At 50.3% G+C, this 22,481-nt stretch overlaps 7 protein-coding genes across 7 annotated transcripts, besides 1 other annotated feature; 4 read left to right on the top strand and 3 right to left on the bottom strand.

The window, feature by feature from the left end:
- Positions 1 to 22,481: part of a sequence feature (contig 1.84 954..621812(-1)) that runs on past both edges of the window.
- Positions 831 to 2,208, bottom strand: ptpB (tyrosine protein phosphatase PTP1; the record flags this gene model as incomplete). Its single annotated transcript, XM_657408.2, has 3 exons — positions 831 to 1,655; positions 1,707 to 1,972; positions 2,040 to 2,208. 3 exons carry the CDS (start codon positions 2,206 to 2,208, stop codon positions 831 to 833), a joined length of 1,260 nt encoding a protein of 419 aa, XP_662500.2.
- On the top strand, positions 5,756 to 7,277 carry midA (putative cell wall protein). The gene has a single exon (XM_657409.2). The coding sequence runs from the start codon at positions 6,011 to 6,013 to the stop codon at positions 6,824 to 6,826; it is 816 nt and encodes a 271-aa protein (XP_662501.1). The 5' UTR covers positions 5,756 to 6,010; the 3' UTR covers positions 6,827 to 7,277.
- ANIA_04898 (uncharacterized protein) lies at positions 7,459 to 10,361 on the top strand (the record flags this gene model as incomplete). Its single annotated transcript, XM_657410.2, has 7 exons — positions 7,459 to 7,490; positions 7,544 to 7,769; positions 7,942 to 7,995; positions 8,300 to 8,357; positions 8,432 to 8,925; positions 9,038 to 9,965; positions 10,016 to 10,361. The coding sequence occupies 7 exons, from the start codon at positions 7,459 to 7,461 to the stop codon at positions 10,255 to 10,257; spliced, it is 2,034 nt and encodes a 677-aa protein (XP_662502.1). The 3' UTR covers positions 10,258 to 10,361.
- pex19 (putative peroxisomal membrane protein receptor Pex19) lies at positions 10,443 to 12,057 on the bottom strand. The gene is made up of 3 exons (XM_657411.2): positions 11,713 to 12,057; positions 10,829 to 11,637; positions 10,443 to 10,775 (listed from the first exon to the last, which is right to left on the bottom strand). Exons 1-3 carry the CDS (start codon positions 11,927 to 11,929, stop codon positions 10,674 to 10,676), a joined length of 1,128 nt encoding a protein of 375 aa, XP_662503.1. The 5' UTR covers positions 11,930 to 12,057; the 3' UTR covers positions 10,443 to 10,673.
- Positions 13,675 to 15,937, top strand: ANIA_04900 (protein meaB; the record flags this gene model as incomplete). Its single annotated transcript, XM_657412.2, has 4 exons — positions 13,675 to 14,480; positions 14,813 to 15,029; positions 15,083 to 15,577; positions 15,633 to 15,937. Exons 1-4 carry the CDS (start codon positions 14,295 to 14,297, stop codon positions 15,935 to 15,937), a joined length of 1,203 nt encoding a protein of 400 aa, XP_662504.2. The 5' UTR covers positions 13,675 to 14,294.
- On the top strand, positions 16,665 to 18,517 carry stm1 (putative telomere and ribosome associated protein Stm1). Its single transcript, XM_050611576.1, has 5 exons — positions 16,665 to 16,894; positions 17,152 to 17,170; positions 17,294 to 17,458; positions 17,522 to 17,657; positions 17,726 to 18,517. The coding sequence occupies exons 1-5, from the start codon at positions 16,874 to 16,876 to the stop codon at positions 18,273 to 18,275; spliced, it is 891 nt and encodes a 296-aa protein (XP_050467591.1). The 5' UTR covers positions 16,665 to 16,873; the 3' UTR covers positions 18,276 to 18,517.
- ANIA_04901 (putative glutaminase) lies at positions 18,841 to 21,495 on the bottom strand (the record flags this gene model as incomplete). The annotated part of the gene is made up of 5 exons (XM_657413.1): positions 18,841 to 19,494; positions 19,543 to 19,673; positions 19,724 to 20,729; positions 20,777 to 21,185; positions 21,236 to 21,495. 5 exons carry the CDS (start codon positions 21,493 to 21,495, stop codon positions 18,841 to 18,843), a joined length of 2,460 nt encoding a protein of 819 aa, XP_662505.1.

Below are 22,481 nucleotides of genomic sequence, written 5' to 3'. Positions count from 1 at the left end.
TGTAAATAAGCCACCGAAGGGGTCAGCCGTGGTTGTGTCCTTCCTCTCTTGTTGGATCTACTGGATAGTTTTGTAGGTAAAAACTTCAGCTGCAAGAGTATACTTTCGCAGTATTCTAAGAGTTAGGAAACAAAAATTCACCTTCAAGTTCAAGCAATGATGCGGAAATATATATCGGGTCATACCTTCACATCGCCTAATCCTGTTTGAGATTTACGAGACTCGATACCCTTAACCCTTCTAGAACACCTTGGATATCTAAAGGAAGTTTCGCTTGCTTCAGGTTTATTCAAAATAGACCCAATTGCGCTGGCCTACGGCAGATTTTTGAGCCTCTTGCGTACTATACCGGTCAAACGTTGGATGCATGAGTTGGGCCATGGTCGACTACTATAACTTCCGTGCTCTGTGATCTCGACGCAGAGTTCATCTGCATGGGTAGAAGAAAGTAGGTAATGCCGCTCGCTCTAAGCCATGGATCCTGATCATCGAAGCCAAATATGATACAGGAATTCTAAGGCTATGGCTAGGTTTTCCTAGCTAAAGAAACGACATACAACAAGCGATTCTGGCCGTCACAGAAGCGGCCCGAGACCTGCGAGGAAATAGAACAACAGTCGCAGGTACAGCAATAAAAGTCAGTCAAGATAACGAATTCGCAAGGCCAGGCGCAGAATGAAGAGGGCCAAGACATTGTATGAGGAGAAAGTTCATGGCTAGTCATAAAAGAACGAGGAAGTGAGAGGGGACAGGATATAAGATATACGTCAGGGCATCATATAAGCAAGCCGTCCGAAAGCCAACAGCTACCATTGCGATCAGCTAAGAGTTCAATCAGTATCAGAGTGCTCAGGGGCCCTGGTGTCAGAAAGGTCCCCAGCAGCCTCCAACTCCGGTTTTGGTGCAGGTAGATAGTCCTCTTCGGAGAGTTTCGCTATTTTAGCGGACCTGGCAACTGACCGCTGGCGGCTGATGCCATATGTCTTCTCTAGGATGATGTCAACTTGCTCGCGCAAGACTTCGTATATAAAAATCAGCTGCATCTCGTTATACACCATCATCATTCGCTGCTCGCGCATCAGGTTCACCGTCTCAAATACAGGATCTATGTCTTCATCAGTGACCTTTAATAGTTGACCTGACTCCAGTTCCTGTAAGAGATGGTCAAGTGCAATGAAGGTGCCGGTTCGCCCGACTCCGGCGCTGCAATGAACAATTCGAGGATTCTGTGGAGAGGAAGCTTTAGAGGCTGACAGCTTTATCAGGTGGAGGAGTGCATCGCGATCGTCGCCAACAGGTTTAGAATAATCTGCCCAACCTGCAAATAAGAAATGCCACACCGTCTTGGAATCGGAACCCAATGTGAGCTGGAGCCGTCGGATTTCAGAACGACATTCTAGATCCCATGTGCTTTCCAGGAGGGTGATGTGACCAAGCACATCTCCACCTTCCAACTCTTGCTGTTCACTTTCAAGATGGGGATTGCTGTTGTCCTGCCGTAGATACATCGGATTTTCGATCTCGAGCGGAAAGTACTGGGAGCACTTCTCGCGACCCGCTTCCATCGTTTGTGTAAGCATGACAACCACTGCCACTTCTCCGGTTTCATGGAAAACCATATTCCAAAAGTGGTAGAGGTCGTCTAGCCTGGGACCCTATCGTCGATTGAGCATTATTCTTCCACTCCAGACAATGTCGCTATTTACCTGTGTTGCGATATATTTCCTTTCCTCTTGCGAAACCGAATCCCTAAGGACGATAGGCGATGCATTTATAAAATCACATTCGCCTTCAGGAACCCGTAGGTGTATGCGAGAATTCGCCCACGCTTGTACATTCGCATATCGATTCCTAGCCCTGACTTCGGGATCCGCGTCGAGCGCCCAACGGTGCGAGGGGTCGTTCGCCCGGGACCCCTCCAAGATTCGAGTTCCTTGCATGTATTCCAGCTCTTCGAACTTATGACGGATATCTAGATGTAGAGAAATAATGAGCCCATGACTTTATCGTGGCAGAAATTGTGATCAAGGCAAACCAACCAAGAACCGACTGGCGAAGGAAGGGGGGAACATGTTCATTATCCCCCAGCTCCATCTCCGGGTTGTCATCATCTGATCCATCCACAACGCCGACTCCATCCTCATTATCCGGGTGCGAGCGCTTGTTGGCTTGGACGCTTGTATCAATTTTAATGGTGGGATGCGCCATCCTGGCGGCAGCGAGCCTCTGGAAGGCACGAACCTTGCCCAGGACGCCGCGCGCCTTTCGTGAAACCCGCTTCCGTTTCGAGGCAAGCTTTCGAGAGTCGCTGCGGAAGCTGAGGGTGTCGGGGGATCGAGAGCGGGATGTTGGCGCTGTGAGAGACTGCCCCTCCGAGGCGCCGGGCCGATCGTCAGCGGCGCCGTTGGGTGGTTGTGGCAGGGATGATATCTGTAGTGTCGATAGATCGAGACAGCTGTGGAAGCTGCTCCTCGGCGTGATTTGCTCGGCCAGGTTTCTGGATCGCACACGGACAAGGCCGCTTATCGGGCTGACTTTCGTCCGGATAATATTGTCCGTGTTATGAGTCGTTGTAGCGGGGAAGTCGTGCACGTCCACCGTGAGCGCCAGGGCAGGAGTTCGCTGCAAGGGAAAGACAAGTGGCACGGCGAAATTATGCTTAAAAGGTCTCCCAAACGGCACGCGACACCCACGTCGTAGACTGTATGCTAGACTTGGTAGATTTATTTAAGGGGAGAATCAAAAGACGTTGAAGAAAATCAGGAGTAACTTCTATATTAGTATAGGGAAAGGTTGAAAATACATTGCTGGAGAAACCAAAGAGAACCAAAGATAAAAGTCTTCTTCAGGACTAAGGAGAACAACAGAACTCTCCATCAAGGAGTTATCATCGCATTATGTTTATCAAGATCATCAGTGATCATTGCTGATCATGAAGCTAAGCAGTGATGTAATTTGGTAACCTATGATTGTGAATATATCGCTCCAAGCATTATTATAAGAGGGGTAAGAGACGTAGATACAAATGAAGAACTGTCTTAAGAATAGCTTGTCTCAGATTCCCACTGCAGTTTGTCTGTCAAACAATGAAGCTTGCAGAGAAAAGCGCGGTCCTGAGATACAAGAATTCTGCAGGCGGATGAGGGACATTTTGTGCAGTGGGCTTATACTATTCCCAGTTTTGATTGGCCTGAATTTGCATTGACGTTGCTGACAAACCTATCAGTTCACAACCCCCTCCGCTACCTGGACCTCCTTCAAAACTGACATTCGCACTCTTGAGGTTTCAACAAACCTATCAACACCATACTCGGCACACGGATAATAGCGTGAAGGGGATTGCGGCTACAAGAATGCGATTCTCGCCCTGGACACTAATCGAGGTAGGCCGACATTTAAAGTGCCTCAGTGCATTGCTCCGAAACTATGGCTGACACATCTCTCATATAGGTCTGGCTGACAACCCAGGTATGCGCGTTCTAGGCGTCACATTCGATTACAATACTGATCTACCCCCAAGCTACTGAGAAGCCCAAGCTTTCATCGAATGGTGGGTAGAGTACATGGGAAGGTTCAACGGTTGAGACATGGCACGCCTGCAGAAGGGATGGACGGCAACAACATAGAAAATATGGGTAAGACCGCTCTGAAGCTCGAATTGCTGATTGGGAGTGCTGATTAGGGGTGTTCAGGTCCAGGCCCCGTAAAGCAGTTTTTCCAGTACTTCAAGGAAGAAATTAAAGAGCAACTTAAAGGGAAGAAACCGGGGAGAAATGAATGACTTGGTCACACCACACTACCTAGTACCACAGAGTACGCCGCGCCCTTCTAATCCATGAGACGCGTCCTGCATATATTGTCCAGAACCGCACACGACATATCGCTGCCGCGTCCTCTCATTTGGCGACTCTGGAATAGGAGCTTAGGATTCGTGCAGACAAGCTCGTGGCGTTCCGCCATGCTGGTTCCTTGGATGTGCAAGCCGGTATTTGACACGAGTGCTGTTCATTCAGTCTCGGAGGGCATACGGGGCCGCGGGTAGGCCCATGACCTCGTTCCTGGTGCCACTCAACAAGCCTGGCAAGCTATGTGGATCGTATCGTTCAATGGCTTAAACCAGTGTGGATTCTCTGAGGCAGGCCCATCTCGAGGAAGGATATCGGCGTGTGCGTCGCCGCATGGAAGGAGAAGGAATGATGAGTTTGGCCTGTGTCTTTATTTCCTACCGGTTATACGGCACGCATGCCTTAATACTCTTGTCTAGTATCCTACAGTCTCCATGGAGGTATCCATCATTCTATACGCAATCGCCAGCCCTACGCACACTAGCTCAAATGTTCGAGAAGCGGGTCACTCTGCATATGAGCAAAAAGTAAACGGTCCGAAACCCTATGCTCCAACGAAGCGGCTAATTAGAGCTCAGTAATGACTGATTGGAGAACAAGAACTGCGCTGGCGTCTATTTGCCGATCAGCGCCTCACTACTGGGCAGTCCGGTCAACCGATGGAGTATATCCATAATCATCATTGTGCTCTATTGAACGGAGGACAATAGCGTGCAAACCTGCCGGTTTGCGAGGGAAAACGGAGTGTTTACTATGATTTTTTGATAGTAAGAAATCAATATTGCAGACGTTTGGTATAAGTCGAGCACTTGAAAATGAGATAACATCCGTAGTTCGGGAAGATAGTCTTCGTACCCCGTGCACACGATCTAATTCTTATTCACGTGCTCATGGAAAAACACACGACGTGGGCCGCCAAAAGTCAAGACTCGGAAGTCCACCTTCCTAGTTTGCATAATTCGTGGGAACTACCTCGACGGCACGCCGATCAATCTAAAGTCTTTTATTTCTGATTACTCGGAGTATGAAATAGGACGACAGTTGTTAGATACGTGGTCATCTCGGGTGCCTTGCAGATTCCGTCACCGCTGGTGCATTTGAGCATCGCTTTACGCAGACCCTTGACTGCAGGGCCTCGACTGTGGATTCTTTTGCGTCAAATAATATTGTCAGGGCCAACAAATATTCTTTTTTATCATTACTACAGATAGAATAATTATGTGAATTAACCATTCAAGTAACGCCGAGTTCCAGGTTGCGAAGTTTAGCCGATTAGGTAATCTGAGCTGAGTATTGCAACGAATCAGATATAGATATTGGGAATGGGGTGCCTTGATTATTCCTTTCATAGGCCCGGCGCCGGAGGAGAGGCATCCATGGCCCCTGGAGTCATGAACCATGGCCCGCTGCTTAAAATAGTAGTACTCCAAATGTGAGGGATAATACTCAGATTCCAGTCTCGACTGGGAAAAACTCACTGGATCGACACGGTTGCAATGAAGGATGCAATCATGCAGAGGATAGTCTCGCACCTCTGACGACTGACGAGAAGGAGTCGCTTTCCTTGTTCATCGCTCTGACAGCTGATAAACTGTCGTTCTTGAAACACTGCCCCCAGCGTGTCTCACGCGACGAGCCTTGAATGGCTAGAAAGCCCCTTAGTGCCTGCGCTAAGAATCGACCGCAGACCCATGATCAGGCTTGAAAGAATCCAAAAGCAAAATGGACTTGGCGCCTTATGCTGTGCGCATTACAGAGTAGTATTCCCTGACCGAGATTCCGCACTAGTCCACTTGAGCCTTAGGGCTTTTTGCCGTCTCATCCAGGCTGGGCCAGCTGTGTTGTCGGGGGGCGTGACTCCCAAGTCCTTTTATCCTTTCCCTCCCATTCTCATCCCACCTCCTTACAATCTTTTCCTCAATACCTTCATCGCTGTTATTATCGCCTTGACGGATTCCATCGAGGTGATAGTCGCTCGTTAAAGACTTCCTTTGCTCCCTTGCCTACCTCGCGCTTAGGCCCCGAATCAGACCCTCGTTAAATCTCTCCGCTTCTTCGCCACCCGCATTTCTCCTAGAGTGATCGTCAGCCTGGGCTTATACGACGCTCGAGTTCTTCGATCGTTGTCATCTCGATCTATCCATCGCAACATCGAATAGCCCATCATGCGGGTCACTGCTCTCCCGTTCTTTCTCTACTCGCTCTCTCTCGTGGCTGTGGTAGCGGGTCAGAGCACACAGGTCACAGATTCCATCTCGGATGTCACCGACGCTCTTCCGACACCCACCCAGACCTCTGCTACAGACACCGATTCTGACACCGAAACCACTACCTCTGAATCTTCCAGTACGACGACGACAGAGCCAACAACAACGTCGAGTTCAACAAGCTCGTCCGATGATGAAACCAGCTCTGGCACTACTACATCATCCTCGTCTACCTCAACGTCGGATCCCACAACCACAACGACGAGCGACACTGATACCACGACCACTTCATCAAGCACTGATCCGGATCCCACAACCACTAGCACGAGCTCTTCAGATGATGACAGCTCGACGACACGCACTCCGACCGTGACCACCATCACAACAACCCAGACTATTGATGGAACGCCAGTTCCTACCACATACACTAGCACAAACAGTGAAGCCAGTGAATCTACGGAATCCCCCGGCTTGAGCGGGTCTTCTGGCGATTCCGACTCTGGCCTGGACTCCAACCAGAAGAAAATAATCATCGGTGTCGTCGTTGGTGTTGGTGGTGCCATCCTGATTGGTGCTATTGGGGTGGTTGCTTGGAGGATACGTGCCCGGAGGCGGGCTGCTGCGGATGACGACGCTACCGACCTTATGAGCGGCACTGCCGTCGGCTCTGGTGTCCGTGAGAAAGCCCCAAGCCCTTCTGGGGGCACTCCCTTCAGGTCTACGCTCGACCAGTACCACAACCCTGGCCCCGTCAATGCTGCGTCAAACTTTTAAATGAGCGGAGATTCTCTGCCAGGATCAGAGATCGTGACATGATATCTCGACACTCATACAAATTATCGACTTAAAAAGTCTGTACGATTATCACGCAGTTAACATCTGGCGCTCGGGCGAAGGTTTGATGGATTTGTTCGCCATCCGTTTCTGATTCATCTGCTCGTTTTTCAGCTGTTTTTCTCTCGACCAATAGACCATGCCATTCCCTGATAAGACCACGTTCCTTATATTTGATTTTGCCTAGCATTTATCACCATGTTTGATTCCCCCTCAGAGCATCCTCTGAAGATTTCGTGAGCTATGTATCTCTGCCTCAGCGTTCCTTTTCTCGCACCCTGGATTGGCTGCTTGCTACATCCAATCGGAGAAGCATATACTCGAATTGAGACTACGTATGTATTTAATCTTGACAGAAGTACTCTAGCATATTCTTCTTCATGAGCCAGTTTATGTAATACCTCGTCTTTACTCCGTACCATGTTGTTCTAATATATAGGTAGGCTGCCAGTCCGAAGTAGACCAGGGTCTCAAATAATGAAACAAGCAGATTCCCCGCTCAAAAGTCCAAGACGGAAGGATTCTCTAGGTAACCGGCAAGACCTATCAAATCGCCTGTCACGCTGTCCAAAATGGCGTGGATGCAGGAACCTCCCAACAAGCCGTTTTCTTACGATCCCTGCAGTTGGAGACCTACGTGCTACTCTACATAAACAGGGATCCCCATAATTTCCTGTCAAACATTGCTCGCCAATCGAGCCCTTCACGTTACGCAATACTACAATTAACCTGCCAGCCGAAACCTCAAGACTCGAGAGCGATGATCACGCAGTCGGCGCTCCGCACTATTGCACATCTATGGATCGTCTCTACTTTCCTCGCTTTAGCGTTCGATCCATTGGGAATTAAGTACGAGGTCACAGGTACTCATCTAGCTCGGCGCGTATGCTCCTACCTTTGCTGTGCTTCGTCTCACCGCAATCCATACACTTGAGCCAGCTTCTAACCTTAAATGCCTTTGTTGAATTAGGCGCAAAATTTAGGCGGCGATACTCCGGCGGCAAGTTATACCTCCGTTTAACTAACGTCTAATATGAACGCTAATATAGGTCTAGATCACCGAGACCGGCGACTCCGAGAGACCATATGAGGTAGACGGGAATACCTTTGTGAGTGCTTCATATAACTGGAGCATGTACTCTTCATTACATGCCTGGAACCTGCAGCAGCGAGCCGTATATGCTAACCTGAGGGCGTGGACAGGCAGATTATGAATCAGCAGCTCAGAGGAGGTATACTTCGCTCCATGCATACACAATGCTTCCGGCTATACAAGGATGAGGGAGTCCTTACTAACTAATATGTCGCCGAAAGCTGCAACATTCAGTTCGATAATTGCCAACTAGTGAGCAATGAACAATCTGCCGTATACAGCTGAATACTGCAGTTTGATCTAACAGATGTTTTAACCAGATCGCCAACACGGATAGCTCAGCATCGTTCTCGCTAGAGGATTGTCAGAATCAACAGAGTAAGACAAAGACAGCCCTTGGAGTCCTTGTCAACTGGAACATTCTGACCGCGGGGCTATAGATGATTGTATAGCTGATCCGCCGTCGGTTGCAGATGGAAGTAGTTCCATGAGCGTCGCTTCAGTCGACAGTTCTGATACTTCCGAGAGTGAAGCCGAGACCGCGGCATCAAATACGGCAAGCTCAAACATTGATTCAGAGTCAGCAGAGTCAAAGACAGCGGACAATTATGCTGGAGAATTGAGTACGACGGAATCAGACGCGGATGGATCTGACAATTCTGAACCGACTACAGTATCAGTAGCAGCCTCAGGCGCAGTGGAGTCAGAGGCCACAGGTTCTGAGAGAGCATCGGATACAGGGGATTCAGATACAGGGGGCTCGGATACAACGGGTGCCTCGGACACAACGGAATCCAACGCAGCCGGGTCAAATCCAGCCGAAGCAGATTCAGGAGAATCAGGTGCAGACGAGACAGAAGCAGGCCATACCAAAACGGAAACAATGGAGGCAAGCCCGGTGCTGGTAGCACAGACCACAATCCCTTATGACTCAGAATTTGATCTCGTCTGTGATCTCTGATCGCGACCAAATTCTGTACGCTATGGTCAGTGTATGATCAGTGTACATAGTTCTCTCTCGTGGCCTGAGGAATGCTATATATCCTAGTTTAGTTTAGCGTGCACGTGGCAGCGCGTTTCCAAGCGCGTTTCTACAGAGCCCGTTTATCACCCGCGGTCACCGTTGCGATCCAATATATTACCCCAGTTTGCCTACTTCTTACAGCTCAAAAAGAGCCACGGTTGGATCTGGAACTTCCAGCGCGGCTATCTATCAAGAATTATTTGTACTCCTGGTGATTCAAGCTGCTTTCCGGTCGTACAATCTCCGCGAAAGCCAAAGCCCAACCCGCCAACCTCCATTTCATCATCGCTATAACCTGCGGCGACAGCGGGCTAAGCTTCTGCTCTCATATCAAGCAATCGCCATGTTCGCCGCACTCGCGCCAATGCAACCGGTATCCAATAATCCATCTCAATACCCTTGGACGCCCGTCCACCCGTCGCCGCTCTCCCCGCGCAGACTATCAACGACAGCAGCGCCTTTCGCTGCTGCTGCTGCCGCATCCACACCAACACCACAACCGCAATTCCAACCTCCGGTATTTACCTTTACACCCTCACCCTCACCAAATCAAAGGAATTTGGGGGTAACCTCACCCTCACGGAACCTTAAAGCCAATGCGGATGCAAACGCCAATACCAACGGCACCACCTCACCAACCCCTAGCTCGACCTACGCAAACCGCTACAGAAACACAATTTCAAACCCTCTCTTCGCACACTCCACAAAACGTACATACACATCATCAGCCTCCCCGCGCGCGCGTTCCGTCCGGCGTAACGCTTTCCTCAACCGCGTCAAGCAAGACCGCGACAATGGGCGCGTTGATGCTCGCGCCGAGCAATTGGCATACATGGATGACATCGCGGAACAGAAGGAGTGGGCTGAGAGCATGAAGAGGAGGGCGGAGGAGATTCAGGCAGAGTATGGGCTGGGGATTGAGGAATGGGAGGGTGAGGATGAGTATGAGTGTCTTGATGCGGGTATGTTCTCCAAGATGCATTTACTTCGGGCGCTGTGACTAACAGACTAGGAGTAGCGGATGAAGCAGCAATCCGAGCACTGGATGAATATATTGAGCAAGAGCGCGCTATGGAGATGGCGCTGCTGGAGGGGGTTGATGGGGATACTAATATGAGTGCTGGGCATCTACCAGGTGGGACAGGACACAAAGCCAACGATGCGGCTTCGTCATTCAGCGACGAGGAATACGACAATATTTTCATGGATTTGGTGGATCACAATCCTCCTGAGGACACGGAGATGTCTGGTTGATTTGAAGTAGTTTTACATACCATGCGTCGGACTCTATCTTCCTTATTATCTGGGATGATCATTCCACATTGGCGTTAAGGCTGGTGTAGGCGTTTGTGCTTCGGGTTACTGGTGGTTCATCTATATCAGGACTGTTTGATACTAAATTCCGTGGACTGCTTGCATACGAGTAAATATTAACATTCGTGATATGCACATACTTATAAGGGTTTGAGTGGCACTTGATCTCTGTAGGGCGCCTAGGTCAGAGGGAGAAATGGTGATGGGACCGCCACAATGGAACTGTATATGAAGAGATGCAAAATTTGAATCGGCTGAATAATATGATACCCAGAAAGGACGTAATCTGGTGTGAAAGAAGAGTAGACTTTGAAATATGGGTATAGTATGACACGATACTATATGCGAGACGTATATCATTGCTGCGGACAATCGGGGATACCACCACCGCCGTTCTTGAGGTCATCCATCCAAGGATTAGCAACAAGTTCATCTGGTGGATTTCCAGCTGCTTGCATCTGTCGCTATTGTTAGCATAAACAGCCTTCACCAAGTACGTTATGGGACATACAGCCTGCATCTTCTCCCATACATACTCGCGACACCCTGGATCCTCATCCGTATAACTTGGCTCCTCGAACTTCCTCACAATTTCCCCGACCAGTTGGGCCTGCTTTTCGTACCGCTCCATATCAGCATCGGAAACTTTCCCCTTTCCCTTGTTTTCCTTCAGCCAGGGCCCGAATTTCGTGTCCAGTTCTTTCATCGGCTCGTAGAGCATGTCTTTGTTAGACAGTTGCTCCATCATACCCATAAAGATTTTGGTCAGGTCGCCTTCATCGCCGCCAGACCCGTCGCCGCCAGCTTCCATGGCCTTGAGGAGCTGTGCAATGAGGTCGTCTGCATTATCTTCTGATGCGGCGGCAGTCGCTTTGTCGCCGGATTCTTTCATCCGGTTGATCGTTCGTTGGATTGCATCGTTAAATGATTCTGGACCTGCGCCGGCTTCGCTTCCTGCTGGTGCTGGTGCTGCTCCAACAGAAGCGCCGGTTGGCGCTGATGCTGATGACTGACCCTTTTCTCCTTCTTCTGCCATGACATCGGCTAAAAGCTGCTTGATGAAATCGCCCGGTGCAATCCCACTCTCCTCTAACTGTTTTGTGAACGCATCCGCGCCCTGATTAATTGTGTCCTCGAAACCTGCGGGGTCCGAAACGCCGGATTGCTGCGCCGCTTGACCCATCATTTTGGCCATATCCTTCTCCAGCTGGTTCATGAAGGCGAGCTCGTCGAAGTCTTCCGGGGCGGGCACGGGGGGTTTGGGGGGTTGCGGTGCGGGGGTGTCAGTTTGGGGTTTTGGTTTGAAGTCATCGAGAACCTCTATGGACATGAAGGACTTTAGTCAGTTACCATGCACGTAGAGACAATGGCTTGGAGAGTTGCTTAGGAACATACCATCCAATTCGTCAAAGTCCGAATCATCGTCGCCGTCGTCGTCGCCCGACTGCTTTTGTTGTTGCTGGCTGGGTTCAGGCTTCGGCGCTTCTGTTGAAGCGGGTGTCGTAGTTGACTCTTGTGTATTTGCATCTGATTGTACTGTAGTGGTTGTCTGCTGCTGTGTCTGCTCAGGGGGAGGCTGTGAGTCGCCCGCAGCCGACGCGGTTGATGCCATGGCAAAGAGGGACGGCGAATTGAGCGCGCAGTCGACGAATCACGAACACAGGTCGAAGTAACGTTAGCGATAATAATAGACTAAAGAGAGAAAGAAGAATGCAAGCTTTTGGATAACTTCTGCTGCATTTGTTGGTTGCGTCGATTCCGGGATCATTTCATGTGAACCAGCAGTACGGAGTAGATTTGGCGGGGAACCGACACCGACAGCCGCGGTTGCTTCCCGTCTTGACTGCGCCGTCTTGCTCTCTCGATTCTCGATTTCTACTGTACAACTTCATTCTTGAACGAGCTGCATCAATATACGACACCTATTTGCCCTACAAGACAAGATCTGATCTCGACTCAGCAGTCTTGGACTATGAATCGTCGTCTCGACCGGATTGGTCGAGAAGCTTCCTTCCATTGTTCCGTAATCCTTACCCCAGCCAAAGACGCTGCTTTGGGATTGACTCATCCAGACCAAACATCAAGAACAGACCATTCAACCAGCTCGCATTTTGATGACATCGGGATGATGTAGACTAGTAGCGATTGTGAATGAGACTGCCCGCGTGACGGTATATTGCTTTTTTGTTGCTGGATCTCGCCGGTGTCAGAGAGGAGTATAGTTCATCGGCGCCCTCCTGAACAGGGCGACAACACGATGATATGCAAAATCTCCCCAGACGGACCTCGCCGATCAGCCAACTGACTTTAAGTCATTTTCTACTGGGAAATTCATGCTGCGTTTTTGCTTTTTTTAGCCCCGGAGCGAAGCTGCGATTGTCGGAAGACACCTTTGCGCAGTGGTGTAAGGTATAGATGATGGTATGGTACCTTGTGTCTCAGATTATTCTCGAACCGACGGTTCTCGAGAGCAGGCAACCGGCTTCCGAGTTGTGCGCCTCTGGTTGAACCGCCGTCCAGGACGGCCACCGCCGCGCAGTTCAGCCGGAAGATGGGCTGAGAGAGGAAAGACGAGGAGACTTGGGAGGTCGGGCTTCCCTGTCCCGGTATCGCCAGTTACGAAAACTCTGCAAGGTTCACGGCTGACCACCAACCACCCCCTTCTCCGCGGATAGCCTTCGATCGGCCCCCCAGAACCTGCTTTGCTGGATCTTTTGCAGTTGATACATCACTTTCCCCTGAAAGGATACTTCTGGAGTCTAGACGGAGCGCAAGAGAGAATGTTCCTCACACGTTCCATAGCCCATCACACGGTCGAATTGGCTAGCAGGCACCACCGAGACCCGAACCTCATCTCTCCACCCTTTGCCTAGATGGGGAAACATGGCAAGTGGCAGTGGCGGACGGACCACCAGGGTCACGACGCGGCCACGAGTGCTCGACTAAAGACTCGACCACTGACGCATCGTCGCCTCCGTGGCCTCTGGCGGATCTTCGGCTAGTGTCCGAGTGTGCGTCTGACTGTCTCGTTGCTGGAGTGGATCTAGTGCCGTGTCCCAGAGCCAAAGAAGCGACGCCCGTCGCCAGTTCGCAGCCATTTCGCAGCCATCCTCATAAGTGATAGTCTTCTTACTCGTAAAGGAGCTGGGTTGTGGGAGGGGAACACCACAGCCCAGACAGCCCAGACAGCCCAATAGCGGCTCATGGTCCCATGATGAATCGGGTTTTGAAGTTGGATGGACAAGAGAGTAAAGAAATACCAAGACCGCGGTGCCAATGTAGAAGACATACTATTGGGGACAAGGGACAAGAAAAGAAGAAAGCATGTCAGGTTCCTGGGATGATGTTCATTATTTCGCTCCAGAACTGCGGTTAAGAGAAAATCAAGCAGAGCAGATCCCTGGCTTTAATTAAGATCCAGAGAATAACCCCTCTTGTGCTGAAGGCAAAGGGCATTCTCCACGAGGACAAGTCCGACAAGACGAACTTTTCCTTTTCCCTTCACCTGGTCCTTGTGCTTAGAAAATAATTTTACCTCACAACTTCCCCCATCCTCGACCTCTCCCGACTTCCACCCTCTCACTCCTGGTTATCCTTTCCTCATCGTCAGTTTTTTTTATGTCACAACCTTCTTGCCCGCCGGTTCTCTAACTGTCACTTGCACGTCCCCGTTCCTCAGCCGCCAGCCGCGCGTTTCCAGCGTCTGAATCATCGCTCCAACCCCGCCGGGGCAGAAATTCCTTTTTTTTTGGCCAGTCGGTCCTAAGCGTATTGTTTGTCGCGGCCGGGGTCTTGGTCTCGTCTGATCTGAGCAAAGCACACCCGAGTCACCCCTCTTTTTTCATTTATAATAGACTCTGATCACACCATCCAACCCCGTAAGTCTGGGGAATCTACCAAGCTCTCTTGCGAAGGGGGGATAAACGGGCAAAAGCATCCAAACCGTCAACAGCATATCCCCCCCTCATTAGCATCAGATGGTTTCTATGGTCGAGGCCTCCATTTTGAACCATAATGACATGGCCATGGACCAGGTCGCCCCCAAGTCAGAACCCCTAAACGAAGGCTCGATCAGTTCAGCCGTCTCAACGCCAGACCCCGAGGGTGAGGTCTTGACGCAAGATGTCGCCCAGACACAGAAGCGGAAGGGTGGCAGGAAACCTGTACGTAAGAACCATCGCCATTCATCTGGGGGTGGATGTCCCTTTTTATATGTTTTTTTTTCTGGTGTTTATCGCTTTTATCTCTTTGCATTCCTTTTACTTATCTACTGCTGCTCTCATTTGCTGGCCTTATCTTTTGACATTATTCTTTTACCTTGCACCCTGGTCGGAGTGTCCGGGGCCCCGCATCCGGGCGTTTTCCCATTTATCATTTTCATTGATCATCCTTATCTTCTACCAATGTCCGCCCTTTTTTCGTTTGTTCTAACATGAGCCTCGATCTTTATTCCGAGGTTACCCTTCCTGCCGACGCTTAAACTGACATCCCTCAGATCTATGCGACCTCGGAAGAGCGTAAGCAGCGCAATCGCCAGGCCCAGGCGGCCTTTCGTGAGCGTCGCACAGAGTACATCCGCCAGCTCGAGTCCACCATCAAGCGCAATGAAGAGTCCCTGCAGACCTTGCAGCAGAATCATCGCACCGCTGCAGATGAATGCTTGATGCTGCGTTACAAGAATTCTCTTCTCGAGCGCATCCTTCTTGAAAAAGGTTGGTCGACTTCACTCTTACCTCACTGGTCTCGTTGTACTGACACATCCTAGGAATCGATGTTCAAGCTGAACTACGCTTGAAAGCGGGAACGCCCAATGGCCCGGGGAAACCTAGTCCTATAACTACTAAAGCTCCATCCCTGCAACAAGCTGCAATTAGCCGAAGCTCGGCCCAACGACACCCTAGCGGCCTCGCCCCCAAGGAGCCTTTCAGTGTTCCCCAGTCGCGCGATGGTGGCTTCGGTATCCCGTCGCCCCAGTTTCAGGCTACGCCTCCCTCCCATGTCTCCTCACCATCGCACGCCAAGTCACCCAACTACGGGTTCCAGGGAGCTTTGTCGCCTGCCGGTGTCGATCCTCAAGCACAGCGGTCCCAAATGCTCACTCACTCGAGAAACATAAGCCAAACTTCTCCACCCATGAGCGTTGGCCAGCCTGAGCCCACCGAACCGAAGTCTGCCGTATCGGCTAGTATGGGCTCTCGAGCTCCCCGTCTCCCTTCTGCGTACTATCCATCGCCATTTCAGAAACATTATGATCAATTAGGTGAGTCAAATTCTATCGCCTTCTATTATTGTGGCCCCCGCTAATGGTCGCTCAGAACAAGAATATGATGCGCAAGCGGACATGATTGATGACGAGCACGAATCATCTGTCGGTACTTCATCTTTCGTACCCGGGTACAACCCCTCAAGCTCAGTCTCGAATGCTTCTCACCCCATGAACCCTCATGGTATGAATCCATACAACCACTCTTCTGGGGAAGCTGTCAACGGGGCATACGGCAATACGAGCGCCATGATGGGAAACTATGAGCCGATGCTAGACGCCGATCCATTTGGACTGAGCGCCAGTATGCACTTTCAGACCCCGTTCAGCTACGAGCAAAATAATGCACGTCAATGACTTTCGATCCGTTTCCGTCGATGATATATCTCTCGTACATATCTTTTCTTCTTGCTACTTCCTGCCGATAGAGCAGTTTATTCTCGTCCATGGTGCAAGTCCACGGCTATAAGACAAAAGTTGATGTTTTGGTGCATTAGCCGGCGTTAGGTGGTTGATACCATTTGCTTGTGTTATCTGGGTGTTTTACCTTCTTGTTAAGCATAAATTCTCGGAAAAGGAAAAATGGGTGGCACTGAAGTCTTCTCATTTGCAGGGGTTCAATTTTTTCTTATTGTTTACTTTTCCCTGGGCAACGCATTACGGCTCACTCGACTCTTGTTGCAATACCATACTTTTCTACCATGTCTGAGTGCAAAGGCTTTGGTATATGAACTCTGTATCTAACTTCACAATGTTCGTTCTCAGTAAAAACACTGAATACCTACTTTGCGTCAAAAGTGGTACTAGCTAGGATACAATCCGAAAATGTCTTAGGGCCCAATAGTGACGTAAATCTGGCAATTCTACCCGCGATTTCCATACTTAATGGATGGTCATGATAGGCAGACGGTTGACTTACGTCTGCGATGGTCCGTCTGCTCGATTCAATGATGCTATCTGACAGGGCGGTCTGTCGGGCGGTGACGTCAATACCCTAAGCCCTAGAAGCTTCAGGCCAATCAATGCAACGCTCAGCAGCTTCGCTTAGCAACCATCCGCACCTTACCTGATTCGTGCAGTACAACCACAAACGAGGAACGTCCTCTCCAAACCTCCGTCACCCCTTCCCTCAATCATCCCCATCCATCCCCGAGAGGAGACGTGAGACACCGACTTTCCCGTCGTCGAGGTTCTGCCTGCCTCGTCTCCGTCAATCGCAAACCGCGTTCCCGGATCGAATTGCTGCGATAACAGAGAGCCTTCCCCCGGAAGGCCCCTCATACCCCAGGCGTCATGGCGGACGTCCGGTCCAAGGTACGTGGCAGTGCAATGCTTTTTTTTCCGTCGGAAGCTCTGTCCGGGGAATTTATTTTCAGACATATCGTGCGTGAATTGGGGGTCATGACTTCTTGAGATTCTTTTTGAGATGATCTGGCGTGTGAAGCTTGGAATTGCGGGATTTGGAGCTTCTGCCTATGTTATTTGCCCTTCGTTTATTTTCGGTGTTTCCATCGCAGCGAGACGAGAAATTTGTCGGCTGATTAAGAAGCTAACTTTCTCTCCAATTTTAGAACCTGTACGAGCTTCTTGGTAATTCTACCTTCCCCACGTCACTCCACGAGTCCCGGTCTATTCGACTGTCGTCGCGTGATCGATTCCTTCCCTCTAGACGCTAGTACCGGTTCTAACATGATATTTGTTCCGCCGTTGCAGGAAATGATCCCGAGTTAGACCCCAACAGAGAGCCTGAGCCTCCCACAAGGGCTCTGGACAAGCCTGCCCCCCGACACGGCAAGCGTGACGCTCCCAAGGAAGCCCCTTCTCGCCCTGAGGGACAAACTTCTCGCCGTGGTCCCCGTGCTACTGGCAATGAGGCTGGTATGTGACAAATCTCTGAGCCTACATATGGTCGCATTCGACTAATTTCGATTGCGTTATTAGCTTTCCGCGACCGCAACGCCGGCAGCCGCAGCAACCGTGAGAAGCCTGTTGATGAGGCCGGCAAGGAGTCCAATGTCCGATATGACCGTGGTGGACGCCCTGCCCGTCGTGACCGCCAGTCCCGCACTGGTCAGGCGTGAGTTTTCTCCCACTATAATTCAGTTTTTAGTCTTGGAGTCAACAGCTGATTTGTCATGATTATAGCGACACCCGCAAGCAGGTGAACCAAGGCTGGGGCAACCAGGATGGTGAGAAGACTTGGGACGACGAGAAGGCCGCCGACAACATTGCCAAGGCCGATGAGAACGAGCCCCAGACCCCTGCTGAGGAGTCTGAGGAGCCCGCCGACAAGTCCAAGTCTTTCGCCGAGTACCTTGCTGAGAAGGCTGCCCGTGAGGACCTTGCCGCTAAGCCCGTCCGTGCTCCCAATGAGGGTACCAAGACCGACAAGTGGGCCAACGCAAAGGAGTTCAAGCGCAATGAAGAAGAGGAGGCCTACATTCCGGGCAAGGAGAAGGAAAGCAAGGGCGTCAAGCAGCGCAAGGAGAAGACCTACCTCGACGTTGACATGCGTTTCGTTGAGCCTCCCCGCACTGGCGGCGGCGCTCCCCGTGGTCGTGGCCGTGGTGGTCGCGGTGCTGGTCGTGGCGACCGTGGCTCTGGCCGTGGTGGCCGTGGTAACGGACCCCGCAGCGAGCGTCCTGCCCCCGTCACCGTTGACGAGAAGAACTTCCCCAGCCTTGGTGGCAAATAAATGAACTCGCCCGTTTTCCCACAAATGCCCACACATTTACATGATCTTTGGGAAACTCGGACTACGATCAGAGAAATGAAGCAGAGCTTGCACTTCGGATTTTCCTTTCAGGAATGTCAGGGCGCATATGAGGTGTTGCAAAGGCGGGACTGAGAAGGATATATCCGTATAGGTCTCTTTTTCGAACAAAAATCGGCTCCCCATGTACTTTGATTTGAATGTCAAAAATAGGAAAGTGAAATTCAAAACGCTAGCACAGTAGATCTGCGTAGATGCTCAGCGAGCCAGCCTAGTCTATCAGCTGTGGAGGCTATTGATAGCCAAGGTTGCACTAGGTTATTTAGGACGATCGCGGAATAATGTATGGCCAATCTGGACTCCGGAGTACATGTTACGAAGTCGGTCTAAGATAGCATTGATAATTCCTATGCCGTTAAGTGTTAAAAGAGTAGAGATCATTTATGAAACAGTATAACTATCTCATATCTTAAATAACCGGATTCCAAAGCGAGGAATATATATACTCAAGCCCTCCACCTTTTCTCCTATTCGTTCATCATCCTCTTCACAAATCCTCTCTAACAAAGTCCTCGTACGCATCATCAACCTTCTCAGAATAAGTATCATCATCCAAGAACCTTAACCCTTCTACTGCTTTCCCTCCACAAGCCCTCTGCAGCGCCAAAAAAGCAAAATGTCCACCAACAACCGGTCTCGCATAGAAATTGGGCCCGGGGAATCCCCCGCTCCCCTCCGTATCATGGAGATCCGTAAATGGCAGGTCGGTGGATGTTTCGTTAACCCATTTAGCCACGGACTCGAGAATCTCAGTGCGGACGCTCTGGGACGCGACAGCGACGGCGAAGAACTCCCAGTCCGTCTTTGTGTAAAGATGGCGGCTGTCCAGCGGGAGGCCATATCTCTGGCGCACGTTGTGGTACCAATTTGATTGTTTGGTATAGATGTGCTGGGGCACGAAGCCTTGTTTTGGTTGTTGAGGTTTGCTGTTGAGAGGGGTTTGGGAATTGTCGTCTTGCATGGGTGAGAATGGAGAGCGATCGAGAGGGGTGTTTTCGAGATGAAAGCAGAGCTGGGCATCGGCGTAGAGGTTGTAGATCGTTGTCCAGGAGCCATACCAGTTATAGGAGAGTTTGGCGTGGATGCCGTCTCGCGACATGCCTAACTCTTCCCATTTGGTGATGTAGGTGTCAGAGATATTCTAAAAATGTTAAAGACAAATCAATCTCAAAATAGGTTCTGAGTGTACCTTGTAGTGTACGACGTCTTCTGTGTATCCACCGATCTCGGCAAGTTTGCTCATGGCGTTGATTCCAATAATGCCTTTTAGGGCTAAATTTGTCTGAAGCGCAAGCCAGCCGGCGAAATCATCGGTAGACACTGGTGATGTTAGATTCGATCGTTGCGTGGAAAGGATATTAAGTACTCACGCTGTCTCTCAGGTTCCAGTGCGTACTCGATTAAATAGCCGGTCCATTGTGTCCAGAGACTGTAGCTGCGCTGGATCCATGCTTCGGCTTGACGACGCCCAGAGGCAGGGCCTCCCCATTTTCCATCCTGTAACGCGATACCCGAGAGAGTCTGAAACTCATTCAGAGGGAAGAAGCCAGCGTTATCTTCCGTGACGGGCGCTGCTTCACCTTGTGTGGACCAGATCGATGACGCAGCGGAATCTTCATCATAGAGCATCGAGTTCACGACTGCCAGTCCCATTATGAGGATGTTGCCGCACTCTTCCACCGGCATATATTCGTCCTTTCCGTCGGGATGTCCAGTGGCATTGGGGAAATGCGTCCCCAAATCATGCATAGCGTACTTGTTGGGATATTGCCCGCTAAGCATGTGCTCTATCAAAGGCTCAAGAAGATATGCAAGCCAGCGCGGGTTCGTATACAAGAAGAACGGGAAAGAGGGGAAAATGACATCGATAGTCTGGAAGTTCCCGTTGGAAGATATCTCCTTCAGGAATAGAATTGGGTCTTCTGGAGTGCCCGAGAAAGTCGTCGCACCCATCACCTGTCGAGCGGAAAGAGCCACTATATCGACATAGTCTTGTGCACCAGACTGATATGCATCCTCGGCCAATTGCAGAGAGTAGTTGAAAGCCAGGGATGCGGCATTGGCAAAGTCAAAATAGTGGAAACTCAATAACGATTCAACACTGTTGAACCACGATTTCCAGAGAGGGCGCATCATAGTCAGACCGCGCGCCGAAGCGTACTGCACGACCGGGTCCTGAATTAGGGCAATGGTGAAGGTGACGCTATCGGTCGTCAGGCCGGACTTCCGGGAGGGCACGAACGACTTGGAGAAGGCGAAGACAGGCTCCCGGTCTCCTATCGTCCGGAAACCAGCATCATTCACGTTTGTCAAAGAACCTCGCGCAGCGAATGTACGTCTCACTGATGGAGCCGATCCGGACTGGTATTGGACATCCTAATCCCGTCAGCTTGGATGTCATGAGTGGCATGGAGGAAACGAACAGCAGGACCAGTGAGGTGGATGGCACCCCATTCTGCCCTATCATGCAGTTCAGATAAAAGCAATTGGTTCTCTCTTTGCAAAGTCCATCTCTGTAGGGTTGGCGAGGTTTGTAGAGAAGCCCGCTCCGTCTCAAACTGCCAAGTAATCTTGCTATTTGCGTCATTGCTGACCCAACGGCCATTGATGTCTAGGTAAACATTAACAGTCACCTCACTCTCAGTATATACAGTTATATAAGAAGCCGGAATCGACTGCCGCAGAGTCGATGTCGGCGTTATGGGAGATAGGAACGAGACTGTGATATTGAGCGGCGTAGAATCTGCTAAATACTTGATACTGTATGTTAGATTCGTGGTAGACGCATCGTATTTTGCTCCAAGATATGTGGGGTATTCTAATGGTATTGACCTAGAGCTTGTCAGTTTTCTACGCTCCTGAAAAGAGCTCTCGAAGCATACTCTGTTAGACTCTCATGCGGCTTGCCCAGTAGGGGATACACTGTGCCCGTGCTGGGGACCTGGGCCATCAACCCAAGACCAATTTCCTCTCCGGTATAGAACATAGGCCATTTCGACCAAGGCACATCGCGGGCATTGCCCAGCCAAGTACTTAGGTAGGGGTTCCGCACGATCAAAGGCAAGACAGGCGGAGTCAAGGTCGAGGCCGTGCCGACAGTCGCTTGAAGCGCAGCTGTCAGCACAGCTAGAGACAGTCTCATTTCGGTGTGAAAAGTTGGAAGGTGTTACAGCGATAGTACAAGATACCAGTACAACTAGAAGCGGCGTAACCAAGGAAGGATGAATGTAAGTGCCGTCAGTCGGGGAATCGTCCGAGGTGGTTGTTGATGATGACGCAATCAGGCAGAGACCGGTGATCTCAATCGAGACACAGTCAGGATGAGGTCGAGGATGGATCAACAATTCCAGATTGTCGAACCTCTGATGGAAATGAAAGAAGAGATGGAGAGAAATAGAGTGTGGAAGAGAGTTGATGAGACTCTGGAGTAGAAATGCGGGGGAAGCTTACCGTGCTCAGGATTCATGGCTCCTCGAGGCGAACGGCGACTGACCATTGGACTCGTCGCACACGACGTATCAGATTGTTAGGACAGAGGCTGGCAAACCTTCAATAAACCACTAATAAACCACTACACTCCATGCCTCGTGGAAATGATGTCATGCGACCGTTGACTTAGTCTACGAGCCATGCTTCCTTCGTACTCCAAGCGGAGTATACAAGCACCAAGCACCGACGATACAGAAAATGCCAATCGCGTATAGATCTAGGAAGATGTAGGGAAAGCGAGGTGAGTTAGGCTAGGGATAGAAAGACAATCACTCAGGAGGTTTCTATGTTACTTTGTTTCTAGATGTATGCTCAATGCCTCCCAGTAAGTTAATATAATATAGATATAGAGCCTATCTATCGGCACGTGCACTACTGGGCCTAAATATATAGATCTCAAACGCGTCTATAGTCGCGCTATAAAACCAAAGGAGGCGTTCGATAGACTCCTAGATGATAATCTCAGGAAGACGAACAATTCCATTTTCCTTTTGAGCCCTTGCTCAGTCTCAATAGAAGTTGAGTGTGGAGCGTGGCAGACGCGTGGGAGAACACGCTATTCCGCATCCACTGTCTGTATCTGGATGGCTTCAAATCACTCCGCGGTCTTTCCACCACGCGTCAACCTCATCCCTCCCC

The sequence above is a fragment of the Aspergillus nidulans genome, chromosome III (genome assembly GCF_000011425.1).
Source record: "Aspergillus nidulans FGSC A4 chromosome III".
Taxonomy (NCBI): domain Eukaryota; kingdom Fungi; phylum Ascomycota; class Eurotiomycetes; order Eurotiales; family Aspergillaceae; genus Aspergillus; species Aspergillus nidulans.
The sequence above is the reverse complement of the archived record's forward strand: the minus strand, read 5'-3'. Positions and strand labels throughout refer to the sequence as shown.

Bases quoted from the DNA above. Each gene is read 5' to 3' on its own strand.
- midA (XM_657409.2), top strand. From the start codon at position 6,011: ATGCGGGTCACTGCTCTCCCGTTCTTTCTCTACTCGCTCTCTCTCGTG.
- pex19 (XM_657411.2), bottom strand. From the start codon at position 11,929: ATGGCATCAACCGCGTCGGCTGCGGGCGACTCACAGCCTCCCCCTGAG. The intron at 11,638-11,712 runs GTATGTTCCTAA...TCATGTCCATAG, and splicing joins GGACTTTGACGAATTGGATG to AGGTTCTCGATGACTTCAAA. The intron at 10,776-10,828 runs GTATGTCCCATA...CAATAGCGACAG, and splicing joins TATGGGAGAAGATGCAGGCT to ATGCAAGCAGCTGGAAATCC.
- stm1 (XM_050611576.1), top strand. From the start codon at position 16,874: ATGGCGGACGTCCGGTCCAAG. The intron at 17,459-17,521 runs GTATGTGACAAA...TTGCGTTATTAG, and splicing joins TGCTACTGGCAATGAGGCTG to CTTTCCGCGACCGCAACGCC. The intron at 17,658-17,725 runs GTGAGTTTTCTC...TCATGATTATAG, and splicing joins CAGTCCCGCACTGGTCAGGC to CGACACCCGCAAGCAGGTGA.